Genomic DNA, 18,724 nt, shown 5'->3' on the forward strand with positions numbered 1-18,724 from the left:
AAGTTTTTTAGGCTATGATCTATAGTATTTATAAAAGAACAGTTTAAATTAAATTATTAAGTGCAAAGCTAGCAGGGATCACCAAATGAATGGAGAAGCTCCAAAAATGAGGGATATTTTGGAGATCAAAGGGAGGTGAGAACCATATATAGCCTTCTTACCCCCTCAGGCCCACGTTTTCCCTTTTTTTTTTTCTTGAAAAATGATATTTGCAACTGTGAATTGTGCAACTGTCATGTAATCGCTTTAAAAAAAGTAAACAAAACATAGGACCCACATGAAAATAATTAATTTTTTAATAATAGACCCCACTATTTTTTAAAGTGATTATGCGGCGTTTATGCACTTAACGATTGTATATAAAATTATTCTTATTAAAAAGATCATATTCAAACTCATACCATACGTTCAAATCATCGCTTTAACACTTTTCTACTCTATTATGATTGACTTAAATATATATATATATATATATATATATATATATATATATCATCACTATTATTGATTGAGTGTGATATATAGGAGACTTGAAGATTTAATTAGGTATGTGAATTTATAATCCATGGGCTCTACCGTGCATATCAACTTATTGCTAGACTTTCTTGATAGCATTTGTGGTGGCAAAATTGCCACTCACGGTGAGAAAATGGACCTTGAAAGCTAACAATATTTTTCTCCAATTCATGCACAATACCTCATATTCTTGGATTAAATGTTGATGGAGATCCGTGTTTTATCTATAAATTTGCTTAAAATTAAAATGACGAATAACAGCGCATGTATAAGAGCCCAAGTAAAATACCTTTCTCTTGCTCTGTTTCAATCATGAACACAATACTAGAAGTTTAGGATCGGTCATGAGGATTAGGTCGAGTTGGAAATTCAGTTTGTTTGATTCATTTTTGGAATTTTATGCTTGAGATGATTGTATGCTTTGTGAATTCTGCTTTACAGCAAACAAATGCATTAATTAGCACATATATAATTGGGACTGAAATTAGATTCAAGGCAAAAAGATTGTGGTTTGAACACCCAGTAGGGCCACCACTAAATTGCGCTTGGATAGCTTCTGCATCGCCGTGATTGTCATGCTTGTGCAAAGCGGAACGAACGACTCTATTGTCGTTTATATTTAATAAATTAAGATAAAATAACTATGTGGGTCTTTGAATTAGTTTTTTTTTTTATTTAAGCTAGTCTACCTAAATTTCTTTTCATGTAATTGAGGGTTTAGTATCCTTAACTTATCCTTGTAGATTATTTGATAATAAACAATTTGCGGCAGAAAATCAAAACTCACGACGAGGAAAAAGACTTTGAAAGCCAACAAATAGGTAATAACCATCAGCCTTCGTACCCCACATCATGCATATTTAAGAGAGGTAATTTGAAAATCAATATGTACAGCAAATAGGCTATCCTACCCACGTCTTCCCTTTTCTTTATTTCATAAAAATTAAATGCAATCTGTAATGTATTCAATTTTGGTATATCATTTGCTAAAAGAATATTCAAACCCATATCATACATTCAAACATTCACTATTCTTTTCTTAGGTGTATGACTCTATTCTAGTAGACTTAAATATCAACTCTATTCTAGATTGAGTATGATATATAGATCAAAACTTAAAGATTTATGTAGACTTCTCTCTCTTAATAAACGTCTCTATTTTTCTTTGATTTTTATTCATGTTTAAAAATATATATATATATATATATATATATATATATATATATATATATATATATATATATATATATATAGCTTGTCGTATAGCAAAAAAGAAACGGTAAATTAACTTGTTAATTTTCATTTCATCTTCGTGAATATCATTAAAGTTCATTTTCTAATTCATTGTATAAAAATTGGAATAAAAATCCAATATTCTTTATCAAGGCCAATAATATTCCTAATTACTGAGAGCAAAGAGAGAGTGAGATCGTTCCAATCAAAACAAGTAATGATTGGATTTAAAGAGAGAATACGGAGCAATAATGATGAAATACAATTTACCCATCAAATGGTCGTCCTTCCACCATAATTGACTGTAAAAATCATTACAAAAAAAGAGTATTATATCACTACGAAATTTCTTGATAATATGCATTTATGATAAAAAATGACCATTCAGGATGAAGAAAAAGACTTTGAAAGCCAACAAATAGGCAAAAACCATCAGCCTTCATACCCCACATCAATGACATTTAGGAGTGGCAATTTGAAAATCACCATGTACAAATAGATTCAAACCATTTGTTTCTTTCTCTCTTTCCCTTTGAAAATTGAATGCAACGTATAATGCATTCGATTTTGGTATACCTATTCAAACTCATACCATACGCTCATTCTATCGCTCTTCTTTTCTTATGTGTGTCACTGTATTATGGCAGAGGTGCTTTTGGTAGATAAGATGAGTTGAGATGAAGAATGATCAAAATTTTTCATAATTTTCTTGTGAAACATCACTCCAATATAAAAAACACTAAAATTTTAAATTTTTCATCTAATCATTACCTAATCATTATCCAAACACAAGTCAATAAAAATTTTATTAACTTCAAAATAAAACCCAAAAATCAATAATTTTTTTGAAACTTCAAATCAACATTCATTTTTCTTTAATGAAAAATATACACAAAAACTTCTTTTCCTCTGCTTCTCAAGTCCTCTGTTTTCTTCCGATATTTTGCCCCAATTCATACACTACCTCATATTCTTGGATTAAATTTTGATGGAGATCCATGTTTTATCGCCAAATTTGCTTAAAATTAAAATGACCAATAACAGTGCATATATATATATATATATGAGCCAAACTAAAATACACTTCTATGTGGAAAATAAATATATCTATGGCGAAATAGTGTATGGTTTTAATTTTTTTGTTTTTATTATTTTCTTTGTTCAAATTCTTGGCGTTCCACACGATGGATGTTTAAGTACTGACAATGGCCACCAGAATAATGACAAAAGAAGACAAATAGACTTGCAAGCTACATAAGGAATTATGATCATGCACTAATTGTGGAAAGGGAATAAAACTTGCAATAATTAATTAATTATAATGATGTTTGCGAGGACACTTTCTATTATCTTAATTTCATCTTATATTTTTTTTATAAGTTTGACACTTTGTATTATTTTAAAAAATAAATAAATAAAAGTTGATCAGAAATACTACCTCATCATAGTAGGATAAAAATAAAATTGTGATGTACTTTGTAATCTTTCTAAAAAATAGTACAAATTAACAATAATAATGAGATACAATTTGCCATCAAATTTATGGCCGTTGTTACTCCTATGAGTATTGTGAAAATCATTACAAACGAAGAGGAAATTACTTGGAAATTTCTTAATAGCATATGTGGCAGAAAATTGACACTTCATAGCGAGAAAAAAGACTTTGAAAGCCAACAAATTAATAGGCACGAACCATCGGTCTTCATACCCCACATCAATAACATCATGCACATTTAGGAGTAGCAATTTGAAAATTAACATATAAAACAAATAGGCTACTCCACGTTTTCTCCTTTTTTTCTTTCATTTTAACAATGGAATGCAACGATATATAATGCGTTCAATTTTGGTATACCATGTACAAAAAAGATATTCAAACCCATACCATACGTTCAAATCATCGCTCTTCTTTTCTTACGTGTATAACTCTATTATGGTAGTCTTAAATATCAACTCTATTTTTGATTGAGTGTGATATATAGATCAATATTTAAAGATTTAAGTAGACTTATCTCTCTTAATAAACATCTCTATTTCTCTTTGATTTTTATTCATGCTTAATAAAAATGAATCAAAATCATCAAAGTTGTTTATTTTCATGTCAACTTAATGAAAATCATCAAAGTTCATTTACTCAATTTTACCCGGCATCAGAATCTTTCTATAAAAAAATAGAGAGTACGAAGCAATAATATTGAAATACAATTTGCCCGTCAGATGGTCCTCCTTACTCCTTAATTGACGATAAAAACCATTACAAAAGAAGAGGTTCATATTACTTTGAAATTCCTTGATAGCATGTATATGTGGTAGAAAATCATCACTCACGATGAGAAAAAAAAAATACTTTGTAAGCCAACAAATAGGCAAGAACCATCAGCCTTCGTATCCAACATCATGCACATTTAGGAGAGGCAATTTAAAAATCAATATGTAAAGCCAATAGGTTACCCCACATCTTTCCATTTCTTTCTTTCATTTCAAAAATTGAATGCAACGTGTAATGCATTCAATTTTGGTATACCATGTACTAAATGAATATCCAAACCTATACCATACGTTTAAACCATCGCACTTCTTTTTTTACATATATGACTCTATTATGATAGACTTAAATATCAACTCCATTATTCTTGATTGAGTGTGATATATAGAAAATTTAAAGATTTAGGTAGACATCTCTCTCTTAATAAATGTCTTTCTTTTTCTTTGATTTTTATTCATGTTTGATTTATATATATATATATAGCTTGTCTTATAACAAAAGAGAAACATTTAATATTTCAAACGTTCAAACCATCGCTCTTCTTTTTTTACATGTGTGACTCTATTATGGTAGATTTAAATATCAACTCCTTTCTTGATTGAGTATGATATATAGAAGACTTTAAAGATTTAGGTAGACTTCTCTCTCTTAATAAACGTCTCTCTTTCACTTTGATTTTTATTCATGTTTTATATATATATATATATATATATATATATAGCTTGTCTTACATTAAAAAGAGGTAAACTTGTTAATTTTTATGTCATTTTCATGAAAATCATGAAAGTTCATTTACTCAATTATGCTCGGCATCAGAATGTTTCTATAAAAAAATAGAGAGTACAAAGCAACAATACTGAAATACAATTTGCCAGTCAAATGGTCTTCCTTCCTCCTTAATTGACTGTTAAAATCATTACGAAAGAAAATGATCATATGACTTGAAAATTTCTTGATAACATGTATCTGTGATAGAAAATCACCATTCACGATAAGGAAAAAGAGTACTTTGAAAGCCAACAAATAGGCAAGAACAATCTGCCTTCGTATCCCCACATCATGCACATTTTGGAGAGACAATTTGAAAATTAACATGCAAAGTAAATAGGTTGTCCTGCAACTTCCCCTTTCTTTGTTTCATTTTAAAAATTGAATGCAAGGTGTAATACATTCGATTTTGGAATACCACGATTTTGGAATACCACGTACTAAAAGGATATTCAAACTTATACCATACGTTCAACCCATCACTCTTATTTTTTAACATGTATGACTTTCTTATAGTAGACTTAAATATCAACCACATTATTCCTGATTGAGTATGATATATAGAAGATTTAAAAATTTAGGTAAACATCTCTCTCTTAATAAATGTCTCTCTTTTCTTTGATTTTTCTTAAAGATATATAGCTTTTCTTATAGCAAAAAAGACAAACGTTTAATATGTCAAGCTTTCAAACTATCATTTTTCTTCTCTTACGTATATGACCGGTAGACTTAAATATCAATTCCAATCTTGATTGAGTGTGATAAATAAAAGATTTTAAAGATTTAAGTAGACTTTTCTCTCTTAATAAACGTCTATCTTTCTCTTTGATTTTTATCCGTGTTTAATATACTTATTTTATTATAATAAATAATTATTTAACTGTTATATTAATCTTTCTTTTTTTCCGTTAATTTTTATTTTCCCGTTAACGCGTAATATTCTTAGTTAATAAGTGTAGAGATAAATTAAACTAAACTAATTCCATATCATGATGACTTTAATCTAAGAATTTCCAGATCCAACTAATTCCATATCATGAAGACTTTAATAAAAGACTTACGAGCCTACGAGACGTTGTAATTAGAGGGTTGTTACTGGGTATTCAACAGCCCGACCGTTTATAAGGTTTTCTCTTTGATCTTTTGTGTCCAATGAAGAATGGATGGGCTATATATAATTCTTTTGTTTTATGATTGTGCGGAAGGAAGAGGGAAGTGAGAAGGCCCGGCCCATTATATATGTCTCTTTCTTTTATCTAATGAAACTTGGGCCTCCTCCTTGCCAATCTACAACGTCACCTATTGAAAATACATAACTTCAAATGACGATAATGTTATTATCGTCTCGAACGTGTTGCGCGCCGATCATGAAGTCAATTCAGATGGCCGGGCCGATGCATGAATTATAACCCAAAAAAATGAAAAGAAATTGAAGAGCTCAATCTCTTTTCCTTTTATATATTTTCCATGCATGCATGCACCTAGCTAGCTAGCTAGGCACAAATTAGATGGCATGGAATATTGCGTCACAATGCATGAATATCCGCCGCGTGTACGTCAAAATGCATGACCAGTAGTACCGCTCAAGTAAATGCCGACGATCGAGTGTAGCCACGTTCGCATGCAGTCTGAGCCGTGACAATTAATTCACATATAAATTACTATAGACTGATATGCACATGCAGGACTCGATCATCAAGATGAATAATATATCTATTTCTGGTCCTACAATTCGGCTGAATAGTTGGGATTTGTCCCAATATCCCTTCTTTATCCCCTTCTTCTGTTTCAAGTTCCGGTCTGAACAGCACTAGAAGCTTAGGATGATCAGGTCATGTAATTAGATCGAGTTCAGTTTGTCTGACTCAAAAGAAAACTAGAAAAGAAAGGATTAGTAGTACATGCAGAGCTCGCCAAACTGACTTGCCACTTGCCACCATTTCACCCTCTCGCTGAGCTCATCCTCAACAAATGTCAATCAAGCTGGTGTTTCATGACTACTTATAATTAACAAAATCAATGCATCAACAGCCAACTAAGTTCTGCATGGGTTTTTACGACACCACATTTATGTTGTGTCTTATACTCTTTACAGGTGCTGATCTCGTCGTCTTTTAGTATTCCTCCAGCACTATAAGTAGTGGCCATGGAAAAAGTTGCCTTACTGTTCAAATCTCCGGTCGGCAATTTATGAGAACCATTAAATATTGATCCAACAAAAAAAGAAGTCAGACAAAATGAATTCCAAAACTTGTATATTCTTCGGCTTTCTCCTTGCATTTGTTCTTCTCATCTCTTCGGCTGTAGTGGCAGAGACATCCAACGATGACAACAAACGTTAGTATACCCATTGCCATCTTGTTTAGTTTCTTAGAATCTAAATTAATTGAACGGTTTCTGGGAAATCTAAACATGCATGCTGGAGTTGAACAATATGCAGATATGATATTATTTACTTCCATCAAGGTAGGTGTAAACCTTCCAGAGTGGACGCATTTCATATACTTTGATCAGAATTGCAGGAAACATTCTTATTATATCGACATCAGAATTTAATATATATATATATATATATATAATACTGTTAAATATAACACATGGTGCATGTAATGTTGGATTAGTAATCATCGGGGAAAATTCACATATAATTTCTTAAGATCTGCAGTGGAGGCGGCAGAGGGAACAAACCAAGTAGAAAATGCAAAGTACTATAGATGCAGAAAATACTGTTATCGCTATGGCCACCATGGATATCCCATAAGATACTGTTGCTACCAGCCTGGCGACTCTCCTCACACCGAAACTACGGATGAAGCTATCTCTAAACAAGGTTCGTATTGGGATCCCATGTACATTTGTTCCTCTTTTTTCATCCCAAATATTGTTACCATTATTAATTTCATCCTTTACTCCCTTGCTTGCCGAATTGGAAAATTATTTCATCTCGATGAGGCAGTACTTCTTTTACGTATTTGAATTTATTGTTTCCTAGCTACTTTATATGCATGTTTCAAGAGGATTTTTTTTTTTTTTTTCCGTTGACATTCATGCCTACGTTAATATATATATATATATATATAACATTAATAAAGAACCGTGGTAGCTGGGGGGAAGCTTTTTCTTTTTGCCTTTCAACTTCTGTACATAGAATTTAAAAATCGCATTTTATTACCTGAATACAAAATTACAACCAATATGACTCGTACTTCTACTTGTGCACAATGCAATTTATTGCAGAAGAACCAAACCCGGTAGATGACACAATGGATGCCGGACATGGAGGAGCCCATAAAGGAGGCGGAACAGGTGGCAAGGGTGGAGGTGGCAGTGGCAGTGGTGGAGGTAGTGGCGGCGGCAAGGGTGGAGGTGGTAGAGCGAGTACCGGTGGCAACGGAGGTGGAAAGGGAGGAGGCGGCAGCGGAGGTGGAAAGGGAGGCAGCAGCAGTGGAGGTGGCGGAGGTGGCAAGGGTGGAGGAGGAGGTGGTGGTGGAAAAGGTGGAGGAGGTGGTGGTGGTGGAGGAGACAATAATATTTGAGCAGAGCCCCTTCGAACTGGTCGGGCTGTTTTCCTCTTAATAACAGCCCCCACACATGGGGTGACACGTAGGCAAGCTCACAATAAGCTGTCTGAAGGAGAATCAGCCGATTGATTTCAGAAATTACAACTCACTACGTATTACGAAAGGAAATATCAGAGCTCTCTCTTCCAAACAACCAGCTCGACTTCGCCGCACCATACCAGCTTTGTTGCCGCCACAGCTAGACTTCGCCGCACCACCAAGAGCCGTCGTCGTCCACGGTTTTATTACAGCATATTTATCATTTACAAAAGAGCTACAGCTCTACTGAGCCTTTCATCAAACAGCTCGTGTGCCTACAAATGCCATTCTCATTCCAATAACTAGTAAATCCATTATATTCCTCTTTACAACCAAACACAACAGAGTAATTTCATTGGGATAAATAATGCAACACTCCCCAATAATCAAGCAAAATTGTACAAAGAAAGAATCGCAAATACCGACGTGAAGATTCTGTTCTGTAAAATCCCAAATCCCAAATAATCAAGTAAGAATTTGAGAGAGAGGATTTCGGACTGACCAGGAAAAGGGATGATGATCAAATTAGCTGAAGAACGTGACCAACTTCGATGAAGAGGAGGAGACCCGCGCCGGAGAAGACCCACTTCGATGAAGAGGAGGTGACCCACTTCGATGAAGAGGAGATGACCCGTGTCTCCGATGGTGAACAACTTCGATGGAGGGGAGGAGGTGACCCGCGACTTCTCAGGTGACCAGTGTTCTCAGGTGGCCGGTGTCTGGCCGAGGAAGAAGAAATTCGTACCGGTTCAAAAGGTGTTCAGCGAGAGGGGTGTGTGGCCGAGGAAGAAGAAGTCGTCTGGGTTCAAAGGGTCTGAAGAAATGATTTGGTGTAAACGGGTCCATCACTAATAAAATGAATTGGACACGTGCCGCACTATAATTGGAGGGCTGTTATTAAGTGAAAAGCAGCCCGACCGGTTATAAGGTTTTGCCATATTTGAGTCAATAATGGATCAGGGACATGAAGTAGCGGCTGTGGAGGCAAGTCATGAATCCAAGCCGTAAAAGTAGAGCCTGAAAATATGCACCAAGCTATGGCTCGAGCAAAAACGCACATATATATATATATATATAAATCTATATCATGTACATGGAGTTTGAAGAGTTGATAAATAGATTGCATGCAGTACCCCCAACGGGTTCTATATTACAAAACATGCATTGCCAGATCACTGGCCTAAAGTACTCGATCGACAGTAGCTAGGGACTTGTACGTAGCATATCTGAGCTCGTAAAATCATCATGTCATGACATTAATAATGAATAATAATAAATTTTGTGTCTTCAACCGGAATCAAGCTCCCATGAGTACTCCCATGTCCCCAGCTGTACATGCATGTGTTTCATGAATTGACCTGGTTTTAATATATTCCTCTGTATACGGAGTACTAACGCTGATCGATCTGCATGGATTTCAGTTCCAAATGGCCGGTGTATATATATGAAATAGGGCAAAGGGCAGGATATCTAGATCATGATCGATCGGTCTTTTAATTTATAATCGAACTAATTTTCCATATTAATTTATTTTGTTTCTAATTTCTGCTCGGAACCAAAATTAATAGTACTTAATTTTAATTTGGACTATGGCTGTTGTATCGTTTGGACAGAAAGATAAAAGTCATGACTAATAATTTGTTTGTAGGTAAAATGTCTTGATGAGGACATCATGATTCGCTCTAACCACTCCATTTTTGGAAGATCATTATATTAATATTCCTCTCGAATATCGATCTGTTTAATTAATTTCAACTTGATCATCAAGGTGGCATGCATGCATGCATGCATGGGATATATATTCAAAGGAAGAAACGTACGGTCGACTATTTTACCAATTAAGTTTAGGTCAAATAACCTTGTCGTTTAAGCCGGCCCTCTCCTCCAAATTAAGCCCCATCAAAACATGAATATCATTTTTCTCCATTATTGTTAAGATTCGAGTCATGTCGCCGTAATGACCTCTCGTGTATCCAACTCGAAACCTAGCTTGTCGTTTTATTCACTGTTGTATCATGCACTTCAGTAATGTTGGACGTTACCGCTGATCTTGATGTTCCAATTAATAATTAGCCGCCTAGCTCCATCCACCATAAAATGTACTTTTCTTTTCTTTTCTTTTCTGAACCGTTGAAAGCACAACAAATTTCGGTGACAATTTCTTCTTTGATAATCTTCGTCATCCGATTCATTATTATTTACATCATGATCAACATGCATGCATCATGATCATCATGATTATAATTGCTATTATTATCACCAACACTTTAATGCAACCACATGCACTCTTTATTTTTGCAACCAAACAATTGCACGTAAATGGAGTACTTAATTCTTTCATGCAATTAATTAGAGGCCATAGAAGCGGTACTGGTGATTCAAACCCTAATCATCATCAACAAATTAAGTACTGCGTACTCTTGTTATGAACAAAATTTCAATTTATTGAGACATGATAAGGTTAAAACTTTGATTTGTCCTGCAGCTCGTTATATATTTTCATGAACTATTCATTAAAGGAGTACTCCGGCCAACCACCAAAGCAGCATGGACAAATCAATCTACTATTACCAAGTATTTTGTCAACAATTATATATATAGGACCACATAATATATAGCATTGTGCTAAATGGACTCACTTTGTCATGTTTTCTTAACTAATTAATCTATTGAGTGTGGCTTGAATCTTGTTGAAAAAGTATCACTCCAGGGTGTTCGCTTGAGCCAAGCACTTGGCACTCAAGCATAGCATCAAACAGATTCATGTTGGATTGACAGTTGCTTGATAGTTAGTTGAAGCGAGACTCATACAGATTATTCGCTCAGCTCTTGCTCAACAGTTAACTCAAGCGAGATCTAGGCAAATAGCTCGCTCGACACTCACATCGAGCGAGTTCCAACCCTAATATTCACTCGAGTGAATGTTTGTAAAATAGGGTTATAAACCGTTTCAATATAAATACATGTTTATTTTCACTATATTGTACTTTTGAGCAGACAAAATATGGAGAGAGAGAGAGAGAGAGAGAGAGAGAGAGAGAGAAAATCCTTTTGTGAGATTCTTGAGAGTTTATTGGGCGTATTGGGACTCTGGGATTGAGGATTTTGTAATTGATCTCTTGTACTTCACATTTGATGATTGTGAATTCATTAAGATCGGCCCCACCAGTGGACGTAGGCTTACTCTGAGCTGAACCACTTAAATCTTGATGTTTTGTGTGTGTAATTGTTGATTTTCTTTTATTTTACTTGTACTTTTATATTTTAAACTAGTTGTTGTTAACCAGTTAATCCCAACATAATCCATGAAAAGTACCTAAGATTTGACTTATCCATTGTATCATTATGGTATAAATAGTTTTCCAATGGAGCAATACCCTAACTAATACTAATTATTGTTGTGGCTTAAATTCGTAGAATTGGATCATGATCATTATTTATCAAATTTCAGTGATCGTGCAATGCACACCGATGAAGAGGGTGAGAATTAAGTCCCAAATCATGCATCAATAATTAAGTCCACATGAACTTTAACTCGATAGAATGTTATTAATGTTCCATCAACTTAATTTGGTCTAAGCTCGAGAATACGAATTAATCGAGCTCGATCGACGTTTATACAATGCGAGTAATTGTATTTCATGTGAATATGTTAGAATTAAACATATCAAATATTAAAAAGATCCTCGATCGGAAGGGTTTTCAGATTCAGGCAGTGTACGTGTTATACACTTCGACTAGGAGAAACGAGGGTGCACGTACCCAATATATATTTGAGTCATGATGATCATGATGATCATATGGTGGCCCCAAAAGGCCCACATGTTTTTGTACTTTATCCAATTTAATTTAAAATATCTCTACCATAACACCATTTAATTTAATTTGTCCAGAAACCGAAGTGTGTGAGTTTGACACTATCATGGTAAAAAAATAAAAAAAAAATTAATCATCAGTGTTAATATGTCCAAATTATTAATTCTTCGTCCTATCTATCTTTCCATTTTCAAGATTTTCGTTAATTTTCAAATATTTCATTTACAAGAGATATTTATACCGTTCGAACAGATAATACATGATGTACAATGCTTAATTAGATGCTGAACAGTGAAATCATATGGCATGATCAAGCTGTAATTAACAACATGATGACTAGTTGCTCATCAATAAACGACCAAAATGATCAATAGGGCCCCAGCATGCATGCATGCATATTGCATGCCATCATTGACAGGGCCATTCTACTGTTTCACCATTATTATTTTCACCAATTATATATATATATATATATATATATATTAATATATTCCCATCAAAAATTTTAATTCAACGTTGTTACTTGTTTCTGATCAGAATTTGGCTTTACATTGTTCCCTAAATTAAGGCTATTGGGTTAATATTAACAAAAATTTTATGTACAATTATTTTTTATTTATTTTTTTATGCATTCTATTAATGTGATTAATTATTTATTAAAAAATTAATATAATCAATCACAATAATAAAATACACAAAAAATATACAAAAATAATTATATATAATATTACTCATATTATAATAATAATAATAATAATAATAATAATAATAATAATAACAAACATACACACAGTACTAAAGTCATTTTGGTCAATTTATTGGGCCCTGAAATCATTGACTGTTGTTGCTGGTTTGGGGGGGAAGACAGAGAACACCCCAACGTGTGAAACGAAAAGCAAGCCCTCTTCTTGGCCCACCCACCCGTTGAGAAAATTAATCCCTTTTTAAATACTACATTTAACGGGAAATCATGCTCGTCAATCATCTTCTTTGGGGACACCTTTCATCTTCCTCCTCTCTCTCTCTCTCCCTCTCCCTTTTTATATTCTTCCTTTGTACTGAATCCTACACACACAGCACTCAGCAGCTGCCAGTCTATCACTTCTGGTCTAGTTCTTTTCTTCTTCCGTACTATTTGAAGCAAAGAGGAGCAGAAAGTTATGAAGATCAAGAAGAAGAAACATGGTCTTCCATACATAATGACATGGCTAAGTTATAACATGATCTTTTGAGAGGTGTTTTTGGAACTCGTTTGTTGGTTTCTCTCGTCAACACCCGTATGGGATTTGCTTATGAGGAGCTATTTTCCGGTGAAGAATTCATCGGAGGAAAATCCAGCGGCGTACATGGGAATGCCAGGCATTTTGTTCTTGTTCTTGTTTTCTAGCTCGTTACTTTATTCTTAATTTACGTCTCCTCTTTTTAGGTTTCAAATATGGAAATGGGGATAAAGAGAACATACTTATGGGAAAAAAATGCAGATATGAAATGTTCTTAGAACTTTGAGAAGCATGTTCTCAATTTGTACGTCTAGCATTAATAATTATTAACTCTTAAACCATGATTTCATGTTTTTTGATTAATCTAAAACCATAATCTCAATCCGGAGTGTGTTTTTTTTTTAATATTATTGGTTGGCAACGTGTTCTACTTAATTAACCAACTGACAATTTCAAACATCCACGTACATGTTTCAATTGATTAATACCTCTACGTACCCACCACCGTTGTAATTAATTGATTATCATATTAATTAAAAGAGTAGTAGAATTGTTTAATGAATTAACGAACGTAATTGGTTGGTATTAGCGTAAGATCATTAATTATAAATGTACCTAGCTCGCTCTCCGGCCTTGTTTTTCTTAATTAGTTGGTATGATCGACATATCTTCAATGATCAGTTAGCTAGGTTGCTTGCAGTCCTTGAAACCATATATTAATCATGTATATATATTCAAGAAACCATATATAATTTGAATTTTCCTTTTAATATTATCCAATTAATTCTTGCTTCCTCATGACACACACATATAGCATATATAAGCAAATGATCATCCGTGGGCGTTCCTTACATCCAGCTTTTGAAATTGACACGTCACATAATATATAATTACAAAAATTAATATATGTGTATATATAAATATATAATACTTGAAAATTAAAACATTTGATCATCAGCTGATTTCTAATTAGAGGCCGTCTCTAGATGCAACCAATTAATTAATTGTTTGAAAAACCTGATCATCTTAATTCGTGACCAATGGTTGAATCGCATGAACATGTGAACATGAAGTTGCCAACATGTACGTAGTAGGTTCATTTCGAGGCAAAAGGGTCAAATTTTCCATTAAAACAGATTTGACATTATTTTCCATTGTTTTGCGTCACACCAGAAATTTAGGTTGCCGGTGTCGCTTGCACTTTGCGTTGTCTGCGTGTTGTATACGCACGCACGGCACCCTAGCTAGCTGTGACATCCATGAGTAGTAATTATTAGGTTATAAATATATATAGATATATAGATATAGATATTATAAATAGGGTAGCAGCTTATAATCGGGAATCACCGATTTGTTTTGTAAACTGTGTCGGGAGATCAGACGCTAGCTCTTTCAAAATTACACGCCCTGCATTGCGCCCGAGGGTGACTTGCATGTTGACTTTCTTTCATTGCGATTGCTTTAATTAATCATCATGTCTTTCTTCCATCTCCTACTTTAATCTTTTTTCAGTTCTCTGTCGTGTGTGTGTGTTTGTTTGTTTCTTTTATCACGTGTATGTTGTTTGTTGCTCTCTCTCTCTCTCTCAAATTTATAAAATGGATTAACATGACTTCATAAATTCTACTGTTTGGTATTTAAAAAGAATAAATAAAAAAGTAACATAATATGTTAGCTAGATCATCTACTTTATATTTTAAAATAGAAAAGAGATTTACAATATGATGTATTAATACATTTATAAACCACATTAGTTTATAAACAAATTTCTTTTTTGTAATCCTTTTTATGAATCAAACTTTTTGATCTCTTGTCTATATATTGTAAGTTATTGCTGATAATGCCCACGGAGAAGGTTGATAATAGCTTGTAATATGTGTACAAACTGAGTTTGGTTAAATTGGTGTTACTTACACGTTGTAAGATGTACATATAATATGCAAATGAACAATGCCAACATATATATATACACACACACTTGATTGTGATTCGAGCCTTTTTTTTAGACGATTTGTGACTCGAGCTTTGCACGTGCCTAGTGTATGTGTATATATATAATGGGTCCTAAAGCGGAACAAGTCTTAAAAATCAATTATAAGATTAAGAGTCACGAAAATAAAAAATAAAAAAAGCAATATAAGGATTGGTGCAATCTAATTGGGATAAAGCTAGTAAGAGCCAGAACCAGTTTTGATCCATCTTCGTGACTCTTAATCTTTTAATTAATTCTTAAGACTTAGTCTACCTTGAGGTCCATCAATATATATACACACTTAATTTGATTGCTAATCAAATTAAAAAAAAAAATATGTCAGGTATTTATAAATAGTCATCGTGGAATATTCTTCCCCTATGTATATATAATCATAAGTCCCTTTTCCTCAACTTATAATGATATATATATAAATATATATATATACATATATGAAATTAACTATAAAATTAATATAGTGGAAAAAGATAAGCCCAAGATATGTGCGCTTCTTGTTTTTAGGTTTCAGGCCCATATATGCGAGTGCAAAACAGAAACATTGAAATAGGGAAAAGAAGAGAGACATTAAAGTAGAGTAAATATTTTATTATTATTTATTATTTTATTATTACATTTTACTTATTTTTTATTAATATTTAATATTTTATTATAATTTTTTTATTACTTTTTTACTACTATTTATAAAATATTTTAGACTATCTCACTATCTAAACCTAACGTATTGAGACTTTAGTTTATTAATTCAACGTAACCTGCATTCACGTTAACATCTTTAGTTCCGGGTCTAGACAAGTGATCTGCGATGAGCGTACTGAGCCTACTCTGCGAGGTCAAACGTACGTATGCATGCAGGGAATCAGTCTGGAGGGTCTATCTGCGATTCTGCGTTATGCTTCCTGAAGACAAATGGTCAAGTCTCACCGGCCAATAACAACATACACTACAACAAAAGTTGGGTTTTGCCAAGAGTTCTTGTTCCATGACAGAATATCGTAACAATAAGTCTAGTATTGTCACGAGCGCAAGCCATGAAAAGCGAAACATGTCATTTTCCATGAGATGAAAACAGTGAGAAATAGTTTACTGGCAATAACATCTTTTGCCACGAAATACGTCAATTAATGCCACCAATTTCTTTTAACAGGAAAAAGAATCCAATAATTATTTTATTTCATGACTTATAACTTTTTGCCACGGAAATATTTGTTTTTCCACTAGATAAACATCATCGCTATTTTGCAAGCCAAATAGGCACATGACCACGTGAGTAAATACTATTTGGATTCTGAATGCGTTGGGATAACAGGATATTGTGAATGGGGTTTTGATAATAGCTGGTGATGGTTATTATGATTGGCAAAATTTATATATTCAAAATGCAAACAGGTTATTCCATTATTACTAACATGTCAGAAAAAGTAGGTATATATCATACTCGGTTTTGCCACCACTTTGCAGGGATGGCAATATTGGTATGAAAATGTTTTTCCCATGTTGGAGAATTGATGTGAAAAGATTTAATTGTACAATAGACCAGATGGCTAATAATCATTTGCCACGAGCTTATGGGGTCGAAATGCCTAGCTTCCACCACGTACACCTTTTCCCACCACCATTGTGTATGGATGTAGCGTATTCCAGACTAACTTACTATATGGAATGGAGTTATTTCCAATAACTCAAAGTGGCGGGTACAAGCTATTTTGCCAAAACATAACAGAATAGGTAATAATATATTGCCACAAACATGTTTTGTCCGAAAGAGAGTTTTGTCATTATAGCATCCAATGGGCAATAATATTTTGCCCAAACATTAGAGAATGGGTTTACATATATTGCCACCAAAACTAGTTGTCTAAAATCCTCCATTTGTCATTATAGTATCCAATGGGGATAACATGTTCGCCATACTATGTGAGACGATTGTAAACATACCTCAAATACTTTTTCCGACTACTCCTTTCGACACTAAATAGCTATTACCAATCATACCGTGTGGTGGAAAAAGGTGGAGTTTCACAATCACAAACCAAGTTGTGATTTAATAGGCACCACAAAGCTGGTCGCAATTCTCTAACTGTAACCAGAGGATATAATTACATATATTTTTTTGCCACCATATTTTCCATGAAAGGTCTCGTGGGTGATATATATATCCTGACCAACAGTGGGTGTGGGAAAAAGAATTTAACTTACCATAGGTAAATAAATCCAAATTGCGTTTGCCACCACACCATACTAATTTCCCCACAAATTGTTTTCGTGGGAAATATCAGTTTTTTTCCATAAAAGTTTTTTACCATGAAAAATGAGTATTCCCCACTTATTATATGCCACCAACCTCCCACGAATATAATTTGGTGGGATAAATATTATTGCGACTGGATGGTAGCCTTTTCCGATAACTCTCAATCATGGCAAAAAGCTGCTTTTATTGTAGTGATATGCATTAATATTGCGAACGTACAATACAAAAAACAAAAGTGTAAACCTAGAAGTGAAATCATATATATATATATATATATATATAATATTCTACGTGCAATTACAAGTGTGCACCAATATGTCATTTTCTCGATCCCTTCACTATCATGCATGAGATTGTTATCTGATCATGAGTATAATATATGTTGGATAAGTCAATATTAAATCAATATCATCATCATCTGATAAATTTGAATAGATTCACTTTAACCTGTAAATCAAAACCTACAATTGGAACTTTTTATGTTTTCATTTTTCTTTTAGATTTGGTATATGGAAATGTAAACCTAAAAATGAAATCATGAGTATGAGTTCTAATATTTTCGACTTGGGTAAGAACATTGACTGGTTTGATCTGTAACTTATCATTAATTAAGTAGAATTTGTTTTATTTTTCCTTAATTTTAGCTTTCATTTCTTTTTACACAATTATATATAGTTATTGGAATGGTGGTTTGAATTCCTGTTGAAAACACTATTCTAGAGACTTGGCTTGACTGTGGCTCAAAATTGACTTGAACGAACTTCAGATAGATTGTTTGTTTAACATTCGCTCAACAGTCCGCTCAAACAAATGTTCTATTAACTTAGTTCTCACGCCTTTTTATATATAAATGTATTTTTGTAAAGTGAGAGTTGCAACTAGTATACAAAAAAGAGAGAAAAGTCTTTTGTCAGATTCTTGAGAGCTCATGGGTGTATTGGAACCTTATGATTGAGAACTTTTGTGATTATTTTCTTATGCTCCATCTTTGTGATCGTGAATTCCTTGAAATTGACTCTGCTAGTGGATGTAGGCTATTTTTCAAGCTGAACCATTTAAATCTTA

At 33.5% G+C, this 18,724-nt stretch overlaps 1 protein-coding gene across 1 annotated transcript; it reads left to right on the forward strand.

Moving 5' to 3' along the window:
* Positions 1–6,924: 6,924 nt before the first annotated feature.
* On the forward strand, positions 6,925–9,521 carry LOC122306979 (translation initiation factor IF-2-like). The gene is made up of 5 exons (XM_043119569.1): positions 6,925–7,120; positions 7,449–7,613; positions 8,021–8,104; positions 8,150–8,311; positions 9,319–9,521. Exons 1-5 carry the CDS (start codon positions 7,021–7,023, stop codon positions 9,324–9,326), a joined length of 519 nt encoding a protein of 172 aa, XP_042975503.1. The 5' UTR covers positions 6,925–7,020; the 3' UTR covers positions 9,327–9,521.
* Positions 9,522–18,724: the final 9,203 nt, after the last annotated feature.

The sequence above is a fragment of the Carya illinoinensis genome, chromosome 4 (genome assembly GCF_018687715.1).
Source record: "Carya illinoinensis cultivar Pawnee chromosome 4, C.illinoinensisPawnee_v1, whole genome shotgun sequence".
In the NCBI taxonomy this organism is placed as follows: domain Eukaryota; kingdom Viridiplantae; phylum Streptophyta; class Magnoliopsida; order Fagales; family Juglandaceae; genus Carya; species Carya illinoinensis.

Bases quoted from the DNA above. Each gene is read 5' to 3' on its own strand.
- LOC122306979 (XM_043119569.1), top strand. From the start codon at position 7,021: ATGAATTCCAAAACTTGTATATTCTTCGGCTTTCTCCTTGCATTTGTT. The intron at 7,121-7,448 runs GTTAGTATACCC...TAAGATCTGCAG, and splicing joins ATCCAACGATGACAACAAAC to TGGAGGCGGCAGAGGGAACA. The intron at 8,105-8,149 runs GTGGCAGTGGCA...GCAAGGGTGGAG, and splicing joins AACAGGTGGCAAGGGTGGAG to GTGGTAGAGCGAGTACCGGT.